Source organism: Mustela nivalis, assembly GCF_964662115.1.
Source record: "Mustela nivalis genome assembly, chromosome: X".
NCBI lineage: Eukaryota > Metazoa > Chordata > Mammalia > Carnivora > Mustelidae > Mustela > Mustela nivalis.
In genome coordinates this window covers 60,524,086-60,539,665 of record NC_139040.1, presented here as the reverse complement: position 1 = coordinate 60,539,665, position 15,580 = coordinate 60,524,086, and the positions used below count along the sequence as shown (strand labels likewise).

Sequence of the window (15,580 nt, the reverse complement as noted above, 5' to 3'; positions counted from 1 at the left end):
TCACAATCAAGGAAGTACAAATCCAAACTACAACGAGATACCACCACACACTCTTCAGAATGGCTAAAATCAAAAACACAAGAAACATCAAGTGTTGGCAAGGATGTGGAGGAAAAGGATCCCTTTTGTGCCTTTGGTGGGAATTCAAACTGGTGTAGTTACTGTGGAAACAGTAACGAGGTTCCTCAAAAAGTTAAAAATAGTGGGGCACCTGGGTGGCATAGTCAGATAAGTGTCTGACTCTTGATTTTAGCTCAGGTCATCATCTCAGGATCATGAAATGGAGTCCAGTGTTGGGCTCTGCATTCAGCGGGGAGTCTGTCTGAGACTTTCTTTCTGCCCCTCCCCGCGCTTGTGCTCTCTTTCTCTTTCTCTCTCAAATAAATAAATCTTCTTTAAAAAGTTAAAAATAGAAGTACCCTAAGATCCAGTAACCACACCACTGGGTATTCACCCAAAAAACGCAAAAGGCCAATTTGAAATGATGCATGTATGTTTATAGCAGCATTATTTATAATAGCCAATATACAGAAGCAGCCCAAGTGTCCATCAAGAGGTGAAAGGATAAAGATATAGTATACATACACACACATACACACACAAATGCACAATGAAATATTACTCAGCCATAAAAAAAAATGAAATCTTGCCATTTGCAATGACAGGGATAGAGCTAGAGAATGTAATGTTAATTGAAATAAGTCAGTCAGAGAAAGACAAATACTGTATTACTTCATTCATATGTGGAATTTCAGAAACAAAAAAAAAATGAGCAAAGGAAAATAAAAGAGAGAGAACGAGTCAAGCCAGGAAATAGTCTCTTAACTATAATGAAAAAGCTGATTGTTAGTAGAGGGGAGTTGGGTGGGGTGTGGGTCAAACAGGTGACAGGGATTAAGGTGTGCACTTGTGGTGATGAGCACAGGGCAATACAAGGAATTGCTGAATAACTATATAGTATATAGTATGCTGAAACAAATGTAACAATGTATGTTAACCATACTGGAATTAAAATTTGAAAAAGAAGAGTTGCTTTGACAGGGACTAGCATAGTTCAGTGTCTTATTCTAGTATCCTTACATCATGCATCATGCTCATCACTGCTTCCTTTACATCCTTCAGAAGTGACTGTTACTTAAACACTAAATAATTCTTTGCATTTCATACAAGAGAATGGGTAAATGGCCATATCCTAGTTTATAGTTTTTGAAATTTCTTTATCTTTGGTCTATTAACTACGGACTGTCAAATTAAAATACCAATAATATGAGCAGTGGAATTTCACCAATGAGAAAAGCTTGACACATTAAAGTTTGTAAATTTAATGTTCAGGGTTCTAAGGAAGCAGGTCAATACATTTTCTGCTTGAGCACATGCCTATTGTCTTAATCCATTTTTCTGTGTTTAAGTGACATAAAAAATATAAAACTACTCTGGTAAGTACTATAAAACTGCAAATTAATAGATTAGGTAAAATATATTATAACTTACTACAGAGTTTAGCAAGGGACATATAGAGAGAACAGCAGCAAGTGTAACATTTTGTAAAATGTTTTACATTTAATTTTGGAAATAACATACCATTAGCCACATATCCCAGCTGTGGTATAAGTTGTTCATCTTTACAATTTTCCCGTCCTGGTACTAGTCTTTGGAATTTTGTAGGATGAGGATTGCCATCAACATCCACCAAGAATGGGGGAGGCATGAGGTGAGGAGCTTGTTGGGTTTGTTCATCCAGTACATAGTTGTTGGCATCACGGATAAGGGGTCGATAATCCGTGTGGAAGAACATCTGATCTGGAATCTTTATGACAGATTTTAAGTATTTAACATGCATAGGGAATTAATTTTTATTCCTAGAGAGAATGCATTTTTCAAATCAGACACTTTTTTACATCCTCTTATAGCCCTCTATTGCTTTGTGCTCCCTCCAGGTAGAAATGAAATCACCTAAATGTTAATCTTATCTCTTCTCCACAAAAATCCTATAATCGGTATTACTTTCTGGCCCTATATGTATTTCTCCAATTAGCACATGAAGGAGAGCAATAACACAGTGGATAAAGTTAGTTATTTTCGTTTAAGTTGCAAACATCATACAAACTATTACAGCTATTTTTATTGCTTATATATACCCAAGTAAGGATAGATGGGAGTATAATATAAATGGCAAAGCAGGTAAGTACAAAATACATAAAAAATACTCAAAGATGTTATAAGTATTGAGCTAAAAATGATTCTGAGTTCTCTTCCAACTTTAAGAATCTATAATCTATTTCAAATTCATAGCTAATAAAATATAAAGAACCAATTAAATTAGCTTCCAAAGTATTTTAACAAGATGACTAATAAAGTGGCCAAGCAAGAAAATTAACATTTGGTTACCAGCTGTTTATTTCTAACTTATGATGAGTTATAAGATGCAACCTGGTAAAGTTGTTCTCCATTACACCTGAAGGGCAGTACAGGGAATATGTTCTAAGCCAAAGGATTTCCTAATGAATTTTTATATCTACATCACCCTATATCTTAATAGTGATTAAAACTGCCAAGCCTATGTTCTGGCAGTGATGAAAACTTTTATCAAGAAAGGTGACTTTGTTATTTTGTGTCTACTGACACACAATGACCCTTATTAAATGGAAGACTTGAAATAAAATTTATGAATGATACAATCCAAAATTAGAGTCTGTAACAAAAAATTAAATAGACTAACCTTTTCATAGTATTTACTGCATCCAAAACCAAAAAGCAGCAAGTGACCATGAGAGTCTGTGCAGGCAAAATGGTTTCCGTCTGGTGAAAATTTACAATCAAACACTGCACCATGGCCTTGGCCTTCAATCTGAAATTTAGAGGAGTCACTCTAAGTCATCTTTAAGAGGTAATTTTCAAATAATAAGTAGGCAATAGATTCAGCTTCCTAATATCTTGGAATCTGTGATGCATCAGCATTCCAATGTACTCTCTGGCTTCTGTAGCCAGAACCCTACTGAAACAGTAAAGCTCTGAAAGAAGTTAAAAAGAAGATATGCAATAAATGGTAAATGCAATAGATGGTATCAAACATTACTAGCATGGTCATATCTCAAGAAGTACTAAATGAATGACTGAGAATAAGAAAAGACCTAAACACAACCAAAATGACAAATGTGCTATTTAAGCAAAGTCAAGATAATATCTTCACACCTTAAATTTTAATGCAACTAAGTCTTTAAAAAATCTTCTTAAAATTAAAGCACACAAATCAATTTTACTAAAAAAAAGACAAGGTATTATTAACACTCTAGAACTATACAAAGCCTATAAGAGAGGGCTCAAAGGTTGACAATTTAGAAATGTTTCCTCAGAACTGTTCTTCAGAGAGGAACATGAAATATGGAGGATATGAGTATTCCCATTACCATAGGAGGATGTTCTACTGGGAGAAGAGATAGCTCACCAGATTTTTCCATGGTTTGAATGAAATATATCTTAAGAGTATCTATACCTTCAATTCCATGTTTGCCAAACAACTTCCTGATTACTAACGAAAGCCATACGGGGTTTACCAGAAGCAGATACAATATAGTCACTATTAGGATTTACAATTGTGATTATTGTTTAAGCATTACACTTTCTGTGATTTTGGTTACTGTTAGCTCCAAAAGCTTTTAAACTTGAGTTTCTAGAATTAAGAGCTGGGGACAAGAATTTAGAAAATACTAATGCCATGACAACAGAGTCACTCTGAAATGTGTAACTCTTGATTGGCCTTACTCTCAGGTCTTGAGACATTCTCTAAGTTATTGTATGGAGTTAAACAAAGATGACAGAGGTTCCTTGGCACTAAGTATACTGTAATTACCAAGTTGTCATATAAGAGATATCTGCCTTAATATGAATTAAATACAGATTTTTCTTACCATGTTAAAATAATTCCGAATTTTGGTCCCCCGGTCAAGGTCCCAAATAAAAATGTTCCCATCATGACCCGCTGAAAGTATGATCCTTTGATCAAATGGATGTGCTTCTAAAACAAATACTTCATCATCATGTCCCTGTGATAAAAATCAATATTAAAAATGAAAAGCGACACCAAGTATTTGGTTTATTTGGCCAAAAGTTCATGGGAATGTGCTATTAATCCCACTCAGATGAATTTATGTACATAACAGCATTTACTAAACGGTCACTACAAGAAATAGTTCAATTAGAGTTCCTTCTATGTTTAGGTGCTGATTTCAAGAAGTATTTAATACAGAATACCCAAAAAGGGGTTTAAAGTACAGTCCAAAACAATTATAGCTCATTAACCAGGCCCCTGAAATCGAATTTGTATTTCTATGACTCTGCTATTTAAAAGACCCACAGAAAATGGGACAAACAGAATCTTTCATTAACACCCAATTCTGCCACAGAGATGACACACAAACCTTTACTATTCTTTATCAAATTATTTGAATAAATCAAATTTATTCAGATTATACCTTGGAAGACTCCATGGTACATTCAAACAAAAAAGTATAGTGGCTCTGCTCTTTTATCTACTTTATAGTTGAAGGTTTCATTTAATATGCTTTCTGAAAAATGGGTTCGCTGCTAAAAAATGTTTAAAAACCAATGGGTGGTTGGGTTATGGACATTGGGGAGGGTATGTGCTATGGTGAGTGCTGTAAAGTGTGTAAACCTGAGGATTCACAGACCTGTACCCTTGGGGCAAGTAATACATTATATGTTAATTTAAAAAAGGGAAAAAAAAGTAAACAACAACAACAATAATCTCTATATATGTTTCCTTTACTAATGAATATCAGTAGATAGAGACCTTAGATCAGGAGTCTGCAACTGTAGCCGGCAATCCAAATCTAGGTCCCAGACTTTTTTGTACACACAGTCCATGAGCAAAGAATGGTTTTTACATTAAAAGGCTTTGAAAAACAAAGAATATACAACAGAGACCATACGTGGCCTGCAAAGCCTAAAATACTTACTATCTAGCCTTGAAGTAGTTTGCCAACACTTGAATTTAGATCATTGATAAGAATACATGATTATACATGATTAACGATAGGCAAAGCATGTACGACATAGTGAAGTGGCATTTCACTTAGGAACACATGAGCATATTACACAATAGGAGCTTTTAGAAATCATCATATAGGGTGCCTGGATGGCTTAGTGGGTTAAAGCCTCTGTCTTCAGCTCGGGTCATGATCTCAGGGTCCTGGGGTCGAATCCCGCATCGGGCTCTCTGCTTGGTGGGGAGCCTGCTTTCCCCCCAACCCCGCCTACCTCTCTACCTACTTGTGATCTCTGTCTGTCAAATAAATAAATAAAATCTTTAAAAAAAAAGAAATCATCATATCTTATGACCCTAAAAAGTGCATTTTATTCCAAATCATTATAAAACATGTAATAATAGAGCACCTTACCATATCACCTTTATATAGAAAAAATATAACTTATTAAAACCTAACTGCAGACTGGCTCAAAATGTGTAGGTAAAATCCCATTGCAATAAATACTTTTACAACTGATAATCTACTAAAACTTTTTTTCCCAGGGACCACTAAAAAATCACTTCGTTATATGCTAAATAATCAATCTGATATAACAAATAGTTTCTCAGGTCTCTAACAAGTAAACAGTAAATTACTTTGTTAAACTCAAATGATAATGATACAACTATTTCACTGTACATTAGAAAATAAAAGTTTTTAAATAGGGGATTTAATTTGTTGGTCCTGTCATAGGATAGGACATAATCACTGGAGCATAGAGAACAAAACCTAACCAAATTCAATAATGTCTTAAGATATATCATCTGTCTTATTATTATTTAATTAATTATTAAGCACACCTCTATTTTCACAACTGCCACACAAATCCAAATTATTATCATGGCTCATCCTACCATAGACTCCTACAGCATACCAGAATCACTCTTATCTTCATTTCAATCTATTCTCTCTATTCTGTTGCCAGAATTATAGAGTATCCTTCAAAAGCAAAATTCACATGTCATCCCTTAGCTTTTAAATCTTTTAATGGTTTTCTATTGGTCTAGAATAGATCCTATATGACACTGAATGGTCTGGTCTCTGTCTATTTCCCCAGTCCTATCTGGTGATACTTTCTGTTCTCTGTGCTCTAGCCAAAAATTGGCTTTATTTCAACTCCCTTCTACCTGAAGACCTTTGATGTGCTTTTCCCTCTTCCTATAAGGACCTTCCAACTCTCTCACATATCTAATATATCAAATATTTATTGATATCCTACCATATTGAGACAGAAAAGAAAAAAAATAAGATACTGATAAATGCTATGATGAAAATAAAGTGAGGTGATAGAATAAGACAAAGGCTGCAAGGCTACTCTAGAATGTTTGATCAGGGAAGGCCTTGTCAAGGAGGTAACATTTAGGCTGAGACCCAGGTGATTTCTATCTTTCAAATATTAACCCAAATTGAACTTCCTTAGGAAACCTCTCTGACCCTATTTTGACAAGGGTCAAGTAGTTTTAGACCAGGTTTGGTCACCCTATTAGAAACTTGCATTGTATTTTGCACTTCTTTTCTACTGACCATTTATTTTAATTAATTTTTGTGTGGCTTTTCTTGTTATTTTTATTTTTTTCTTAAAATGCTGTAAATCGGGGCACCTGGGTGGCTCAGTGGATTAAGCCGCTGCCTTCGGCTCAGGTCATGATCTCAGGGTCCTGGGATCGAGTCCCACATCGGGCTCTCTGCTCAGCAGGGAGCCTGCTTCCCTCTCTCTCTCTCTCTCTGGCTGCCTGTCTACTTGTGATTTCTCTCTGTCAAATAAATAAATAAATAAATCTTAAAAAAAAAAAATGCTGTAAATCCCAGGATGATGGGAACTCTCTAATTTACTGTTTATTCCTAATATCTAACTCAGTTGCTGGCACACAGTAGATGCTCAGTAAGTATTTGCTGAGTGGAAGAACTTTACACTACACTAAGACCCCAATAAACAAATTGTTAATACAGAAAAGATAAATATCAAAACTAAATAGATTTGACTATTACAAGGACTAAAAATAAACATATTCTGTTCTAAATTTTTTTAGTAAAATTCACTGAAAACAAATGACCCATGAATCGACCCATGAAAAGAGTCCCACTAAACAAAATTCTAAATTAAGGTACTTGTTAAGACAGAATTTTACACAGATCTATAAAGCCAGTGGCTATGACACAAACTTTGAAATTGTGATTTTTGAGAGATACAGACCTGTGCAGTCTCATATGCAGTTAGCCCCATGTGGCTATTAAGCATCTGAAATGTGGCTAGTCCAAATTGAGATGTTATGTAAATATAAAATACACACTAGATTTCAAAGATTTTATATTTTAAAAACAGAAAATAGTTAATAATTTTCATATTAGTTACATGCTGAAATACTACTATTTTGGATATACTGGGTTAAATAAAATATATATATATTTTTTTTAATTTGTTCTTTTTTTATAAACATGTATTTTTATCCCCAGGGGTACAGGTCTGTGAATCGCCAGGTTTACACACTTCACAGCACTCACCAAAGCACATACCCTCCCCCATGTCCATAACCCCACCCCCCCTTCCCGTCAAGCAGAGAAAGAAAACTATCATATGATATCCCTGATATGAGGAAGTGGTGATGCAACATGGGGCTTAAGTGGGTAGGAGAAGAATCAATGAAACAAGATGGGATTGGGAGGGAGACAAACCATAAGGGGGAATAAAATATATTTTTAAAATTAATTTCACCTATTGTGCTTTACTTTTTCTCTTGCAGCCACTAGAAAAACTATTTATTACATATGTGGCTCATACTGTATTTCTACTGAAGCATGCACACAGATGAACATTTACTAATCAAGAATCAAGCAAATAGTATATATTTTTCTACACATAATTAACAGAAACTTCTATCAGGGAATAGGGAAAGGCAGAAGGGGATAAAAATTAGTTAAGCAAATTAAAAAAAGAATCTAAAACTCCATTAACATAGTGTTAGCAAAGAGAATTGGGAGGTATATGGAAATCCTCCCAAAATTAAACAGATCTTTAGAAAATCTGACATAGGAGTCAAATAAGGATGATACCATGGTATACTACAAAGTGAATTGAGTCAGGAGAGCTGGATTCTAGTCCTTATCACTTAACTGCTTTGTAAACTGCATGGAAATCATTTGGCCCTGTCCTAAAGTATTTAGGAACAGATAATTGAAGCAGATAGGAAATAAGGCTTTTAAGTGGTATTTAACCTGAAGTGTGCATGACAAACCAATAAACAACCCCACCTATGTGACTTCTGTTATTAATCCTATCTTACTACAACAAATACATTTTTAGAAGAGGAAAAACCACCTTTTCTCTTACTTTTTCCCCTTACCTCTATGTCTTGCATAAATGAATCCCTGAAAGTAGAACATAAAGGAGGCTCTTGTCAAAATAAAGTTAGCTCTAACCCTAAAACAATAATAACAAAAATCCCAACTACTGCTAAAAACAGAATAACTTACATATCCTTAAATGCATTTTATAAAATAAATAATTACCAGACTTCAAAAGGATCTTGAAATGTTTTCATATCTGCTTTTAGCAGCTATACCATGTGCCATCCTTATTTTGTAGATACGTCAACAAAGGTAACTGAAATATTTACTTCTCCAAGGGTAAGTAAGTCATAGAAAGTAAACTAAAATTTAAATTTCCTGTCTTCTGGAATAATGCCCTTTTTGATCAGTTTAATTATTCCAAAAATACTTACAGATAAAGTATGAAGAAGTTGCCCTGTGATAGAATTCCATACTTTCAAAAGGAAATTGTTCACTGCAGTAATAACTGTGGTGTCATAGCGATCCCAGGCCACCATAGTCACCTTAAGTTTAGTGACCTTGTCTTCTCCAGATGGCACATTATTCCTAAATAAAATAATTTGCAGTATTCACACACTGTAAATTACTGACAACGGTATATCTAAAATAGCAAATTATGGGGAAAAAAAAAAAACCTCTCCAGTAGCTTGCAAATTTTTAGATAAAAAAATCCTAAACTATGTTTTTAAGTACTCACAAAATAAAATAATAAAAAGTACCTAAGTAGGGCAAAACCCATAAGCTTATGTTAGGAAGAGAGAAGACACAAAATGACAAAAAAATTTGTTAGTTACACAAGAACAAAAAAAGTGAAACTACAAAAACATCTATAATCCCTTGAAAAATAAGATATAAGATCATGTTGGCTACCAGAAAATAGGAAGGAAACATAAAATGGACACTTGATTCCCTTAGGTAATACATTTTGAAACTAACAGATCTTGTAAAAGAGCAGCAAGAAATTCATTAACTTTTAATTTAGTTGAACATGGTAAGAATAGCTGGCTAGGACTACAATGTCAGTTCCATATTGTTATTAATGGGAAGATAATTGATTCCAGAGCCTTACCCTATAGAAACTGTAATGCCCTAAAGATGTAATCATGTATCTTCCAATCAACAGGGAAGAGGATGAAACAGAATGCTGATTAAGTGTACTTATACTATTGAGTAGGAATGCTAACAATATGTAACATTATAAAGGTAACCCCAGTAAGACAGATAAATAGTTAAGCTTATGATGACATTTGGACAACCCTCAAAGTAGAAAGTAGTATAGACAGATATTAAAAATGACCTATAGAAAACTAAGGCAGAAATAACTCTGAGGGCATTAGCAGAGTAGAGCTCTTTGGTTCACAAGAGATCAGAATTTTGAATGACTATTAATGTTTCTATCATACAGTCTGTCAACAGCAAAAGGCAATTTACTTAGAGACTAAATATAGGTGTATACTTCAAGTCTACCAAAGAACTACAAACTGTTTACGAATCCATATAGTAAAATATAATTCAGTAAATCAAAAGACAGTATACCATATGAGAGCCACTGAAATATCTAACAGCCAATCTTACCCAGTCATTTTAGTAGCCATATCTAGCACTATACTCTTCCATTCTTGTTGCTGATATTGCCAAATTCTTGCTGTTCCATCTCTACTTCCACTAACAAATCTTAAACTGCAGAAAAACAGTGAAATACCCTTATTACTTTTTTCCAAATTAAGAAATCACTTTTTTTTTCAATTATGAAAGTAATACGTTCATCCCCATACACTACTGGGAGGAATGAAAATTATACACTTTGGAACACAGTTTTGCAGTTCCTCAAAATGATAAAGAGAGTCACCATATAACTCAACAATTCTACTCCCAGGTATAAATCCATGAGAAACCAAACATTAAGTCTACATAAAAACTTGTATAAGAATATTCATGGTATTATTCATCACAAGCCAAAAAGTTATAACAATCCAATGTCCATCAACTAATAAGGGGATGAACAAATTGTGGCATCCATACAATCAAATATTATTCAGCAATAAAGAGAAATGAAATAATGATACATGCTGCAACAGGACTGAATCTTGAAAACAATACATTAACTGATAGAAATCAGTCACAAAAAATACATTGTATAATTCAATTTATTTAAAATCTCCAGAAGAGGCAAATCTATAAAGATAAAAACTGGATTAAAGGCTGCCCAGAGTTAAGGGTGGGCAGGTAAAGATACTGGAGAGTGATAGCTGAAGGGTATGAAAATTCTTTTTTGGGGTGATAAAAATGTTCTGAAATTGTGGTAAAGGCTGCACAATCCTGTGAATATATCAGAAAACACTGAAGTTATGTTATTTGCATTATATCTCAATAAAACTTACAAAAATACATTCATTCACCCATAATTCTATCACTGTTTATACTTTCATTTCTATTCCACCAAACTTAATTAAAAACATACATAAATACTTTTCTATTTTCCCCTACAGGAAACAGAATTATACTACATATATGTTTATGTTTTATGTTTATTTTATAGATACATCTCTAGGTTTATAGAAAACTACTGTCACTTTTAATAGGTACTCAGCTATATGGATGCATAAAAATTTAATAACTCCCTAATGAAAATATTTATACTATTTCTATTCTTCACCATTAAAAATAATGTTGTGATGAATATCTCTGTATGTATCTTTGTACAACCTTATACATATCTTTGCAGAGTCAAATGGTCAGGACATTTTTAAAGCTTTTGGTGAGTTATTTGCCTCAAAAGTTTTTTTTTTTTAACATTTTACTATCTCTTAAAAGTTGTGGGAGAGTGAGTGCTCACTTTTCCTAAACCCTTGGCAATACTATATGCTAAAATACTTTAATATCTTGTTATTCTGAAAGAAAAAAAATGTTACTTTTATTCTAAACTGCATCTTTATTAGTAAAATTGGACATCCTTTGTTTATTGTCCACATAACTAATGTAAGATAAAATAATGTTTTTCCTTTAGGGAAAAGGCAAAGAATTAAAAAACTTCAGATTCCTCTAGCATGAAAGAATCATAGCTGTACAAACCTTCAAGTGTATACCTCAGTATAGTGCAATAAATCAACCTCAAAAAATTATCTGAAGGTTTTCTCATTCCTAATATAAACTTCACTCTATGTGGACCATCATTATTTACTCTTGCATTTAATAAAGATGAACAAATTCATCATAGCAATCACCCACTGTCTGAAAAATATTTAAAAATAAAACATGGTCAAAAAATTAAAAAAAATAAATTTAATTAACATAAAACATGGTCACCCACATAAAGTTCTTATAGAAATATATGGTTACACATTTATGTTAAGTGGTTACATTTTAAAATCTATTCTAGGTTAATTTTTAGACCAGGGCAAAAAGATTATCAACCTTTTGGGGTCAAACATTTGAGAGGGTGTACAAATACCTGTACATAATTTCTGAGTTTACAGATACAGGAAATACATATCATATGAGTAAGAGAGACAATAAGTAAAACAGATGTTCAAAGGAAGACAATATGGATAAAATCTGGAGCAGTCAGAAAAGGGTTCAGGTAGAACATGGAAAGACAGGACTCAGAAGAGAAAGGGACTCGAGGGAGAAGAAAAGTAGAGTAAAGGAAAGCAGAAGGGAGAGGGAGACTGTAGGAGGGAAAGAGAAGTGAGGGGGAGTAGGGGGTGATATTTCTGGTTAAGAATGGTGTGAGGTAAAGTATAAGCAAATCAATGAACAGGAGAAAAAATACAGATATATGGATGTAACAAGAGCAATGATTAAGTCAATTAGGTTAAATGTAATGATGTATATGGGAGATAGTAAATGAGAAAAGAATGTAGGTCTAAGTTAAGTTATAAAAAGTTTTGAATTCATAAGACATTTGAATTCTATTCTATAGACAAAGAGGAAACACTAAAGATTTCTGAACAGAGCAATGTGGATTTGGCAGAAATAGACAGGATATATTTTGAAAGGAGAAGAAAACTGGAGGTAATGGGTTAAATAATGGAATCCTTGGCCAAGGTGAGTGATAATAGGAATGGAAAAAAAACAAAATAAACAAAAAAGAAATCACTCAGAAAGGAAGAACTGATAAAGTATGGCTACTACTTGGATAGGAGTTTAAAAGAACAGGGTAAGGATGTTATCAAAAATAGACAAGGGCTTTCAGCTTAAGAAACTGAACAGAAATAAAGTACTACAGTAGAGGGAGCTACTTCTGAAAGAATAAAGGTAAAATATGTCAAACATCTGTATACACAGATATGTACTACATAGTTACCTGTCTCCATTGTTACAGAACTGAACAGCAACAACTTTGTCCTAAGACATAAAACAACAGATTTTTGGTTAGAATTAATTTATTTGTAAAATAAAGTACTCTTCCCTTCAAATTCACATGCAAGAGCATCATGGAGTAGACTTTTTAATGCTATAATTTTCTCAGAAAAAACCTCCAACTTTCTTAAAAAAAATTAATGAAGGTTGAAACAATGCATTGACTGAGGAGGAGTACTTATTAGCAGTAATTTGAGACAAACCAGAATAAGCAAACCTGTTTCTAAATCATAATCTCAAGAGACAGTTTTGAATAGATATTGGTTTTTATGTCCCCCATAATAGGAGCACACTAACCTACAATGTGACCTTAAAGTAAGACTTAATAGAAGTTGAACTAATTTTCCCACTTATTTTATAATTTCAGAAAATAAATCAATCATTTCCTGTTTCTCAGACGGATTCTTTATTTTACAAAGGATTCATCTGTCTTTAGGTACAATATTTCAGATACTTCTCTTTGAATCTTCTTTTATAATGACTAAACTAGTAACTTTTACAAATATAATGTGTATTATAGTGATGAAAAGATTAAAGTATAAGGCAGAATATGCATTTTTCTTCTCTTTATTCCTTGGTAATAAAGCTAAAATGCACCCTCAAATGTTGTACATATTTTCACAAAACACTCAGTTACTGAACTTCATTTGAATTTTTAATAAAAGCTCAGACATTAAATATCTTTATATTTATTTTTCATTTTTAAAAATTAAACTGTCTTCATATGTTCAGAGGTATATTTACACTGTTCCATGATTTCACTATAGTATATATTTGACAGATTCTGTATTCTCACTGCCAATTGCAATAACTGGTTTTAGATGTTCTGAAAGTACATCTTATTTTCAGTGACTAACAGTAGCCACTGACTTCAACAGGGAGTATTTAGGCTTTCTGACTTTGTCGTAGCAGCACCCTGGCAAAAAAAACGTACAAAACTCTACTAATCAATTTTTCTTCATCTTTCCCCCAACTCAATTCTTGCCCATTGTTTCTACTACCACCTTTTCACTCAGCTCTCAATAAACTTGACTGCACTTGTATACATACCCTGCTTGGGTGGTAATTGTAAAGATGCCTCCTTTGCATACTCTAGTACAAATGGATTTCTCCCAATGGATAGTCTCAGATTGAGATCTTTATATATTTCCTAAGTTTTTCTCTTTCACAATTTAAATAATACTCCAGGATTTTAGTATCTAGGAATAAGTAACAGCAAGGTGAGAGCTCAGCTTGGTTCAGTAATGGTTTATAAGTAACTGTTCAGTTATGTTTATGGGATAGGACAAAACCAGGAGATTGTTTCCAAAAGCTCAAGAAGGTTTCTAACAGGTCTCTTTTACTACAAATTTCAGGAACATGACTGATTTTGTAACTCACAAAGTATCTTTTTCTAATAGTGATGATTCTGGAAAACTGTGTATTTTGTTGATGTGCACTAATGCTATCCCAAATGAGAGGTCAATAGTACCGAAAACAGTAATCTTAATTAAGACTTGCAAAGCTGAGTGCTTTCAACTGCTGACTATACAACTTTGACAATAAGGTATATGAGGTGTACAGTGAGCTGAAAAACATGTACTCCTATATTCCACAGTGAATAATTAGAGAAAAAGGTAAGGAAAGGAAGAGGAGAAAGAGATGAAAGGTACACAGAGATATGAAAACAAACATTACTGGCGCCAAGCTTCCTAAATAAAGTAGAAATAGCTTTGAGGAAAAGGTCCAGACACCAATGGCCAGTCACCAATGGCTGTCACCCAGGCATAAAGCTGTTCCCTGCCGTTGTTGATAACTAAGTAGGATTAGATTTCCGAAGTCTGTGATGGCATTCTGAAAATAATCAAACTAAAATCAACAAGCTAAATTAGTAAATTATTTTTTTTCCTCAAGATATACTTAATATGTCTTTTATTATTTGAGGTAAAATGGGCATACAGCATTATATAGGTTTCAGCTGTAAATATTATAATTTGATATTTTCATACACTACAAAGTAATGCCCACTGTTAGTTACCATCCACCACCATACGAATAAGCTCTCTCACCCATCCCCCAACACACTTTCTCCTCTGGTAATCATGGATCTGTGTATCTATGAGTTTCTTTTTGTTTGGTTTGGTTTGTCCATTTGTTTGGTTATTTTAGAAGCCACATATAGTAAAATCATGTTATTTGCCTTTTTCTATCAGATTTTTCACTTAGCATAATACCCTCAAGATCCATCCATATTGTTACAAATGGCAAGATTTCCTTATGTGTGGCTAAGTAGCATTCCAGTGTGTGTGTATGTGTACCACATCTTTATCCATTCATCCATGGATGGACACTTAGGTTGTTTCCATATTCTGGCTACTATAAATACTGCCGCAATGAACATAGGGGTGCATATATCTACTTGAATTAGTGTTTTTGTATTCATCAATAAATACTCAGAAGTGGAATATCTGGATCCTACAGTCATTCTATTTTTAATTTTTTGACAAATCTCCATACTGCTTTCCATAGTGGCTACACCAATTTACATTTACATTCCCACCAATAACGTATAAGAGTATCTTTTTCTTCACATATTCTCCAACACTTGTTACTTCTTGCCTTTTTGATAATAGCCATTCTTTTTTTTTTTTTTAAAGATTTATTTATTTGTCAGAGAGAGAGCGAGCGAGAGCGAGCACAGGCAGACACAGTGGAAGGCAGAGTCAGAGGGAGAAGCAGGCTCCCTGCGGAGCAAGGAGCCCGATGTGGGACTCGATCCCAGGACGCTGGGATCATGACCTGAGCCGAAGGCAGCTGCTTAACCAACTGAGCCACCCAGGCGTCCCGATAATAGCCATTCTAATAGG

The 15,580-nt window shown here is 33.8% G+C and overlaps 1 protein-coding gene across 1 annotated transcript in view; it reads right to left on the bottom strand.

Moving 5' to 3' along the window:
• The window catches only part of BRWD3 (bromodomain and WD repeat domain containing 3), a 215,542-nt gene that overhangs the window by 94,179 nt on the left and 105,783 nt on the right, over positions 1–15,580 (bottom strand). The window contains exons 12-17 of the mRNA XM_082715993.1: positions 12,679–12,719; positions 9,948–10,052; positions 8,765–8,918; positions 3,909–4,043; positions 2,720–2,848; positions 1,582–1,807 (exon numbers count right to left, since the gene is read on the bottom strand). Coding sequence (XP_082572119.1) covers positions 1,582–1,807; positions 2,720–2,848; positions 3,909–4,043; positions 8,765–8,918; positions 9,948–10,052; positions 12,679–12,719 — 790 coding nt within the window. The remainder of the gene's footprint in view (positions 1–1,581; positions 1,808–2,719; positions 2,849–3,908; positions 4,044–8,764; positions 8,919–9,947; positions 10,053–12,678; positions 12,720–15,580) is intronic.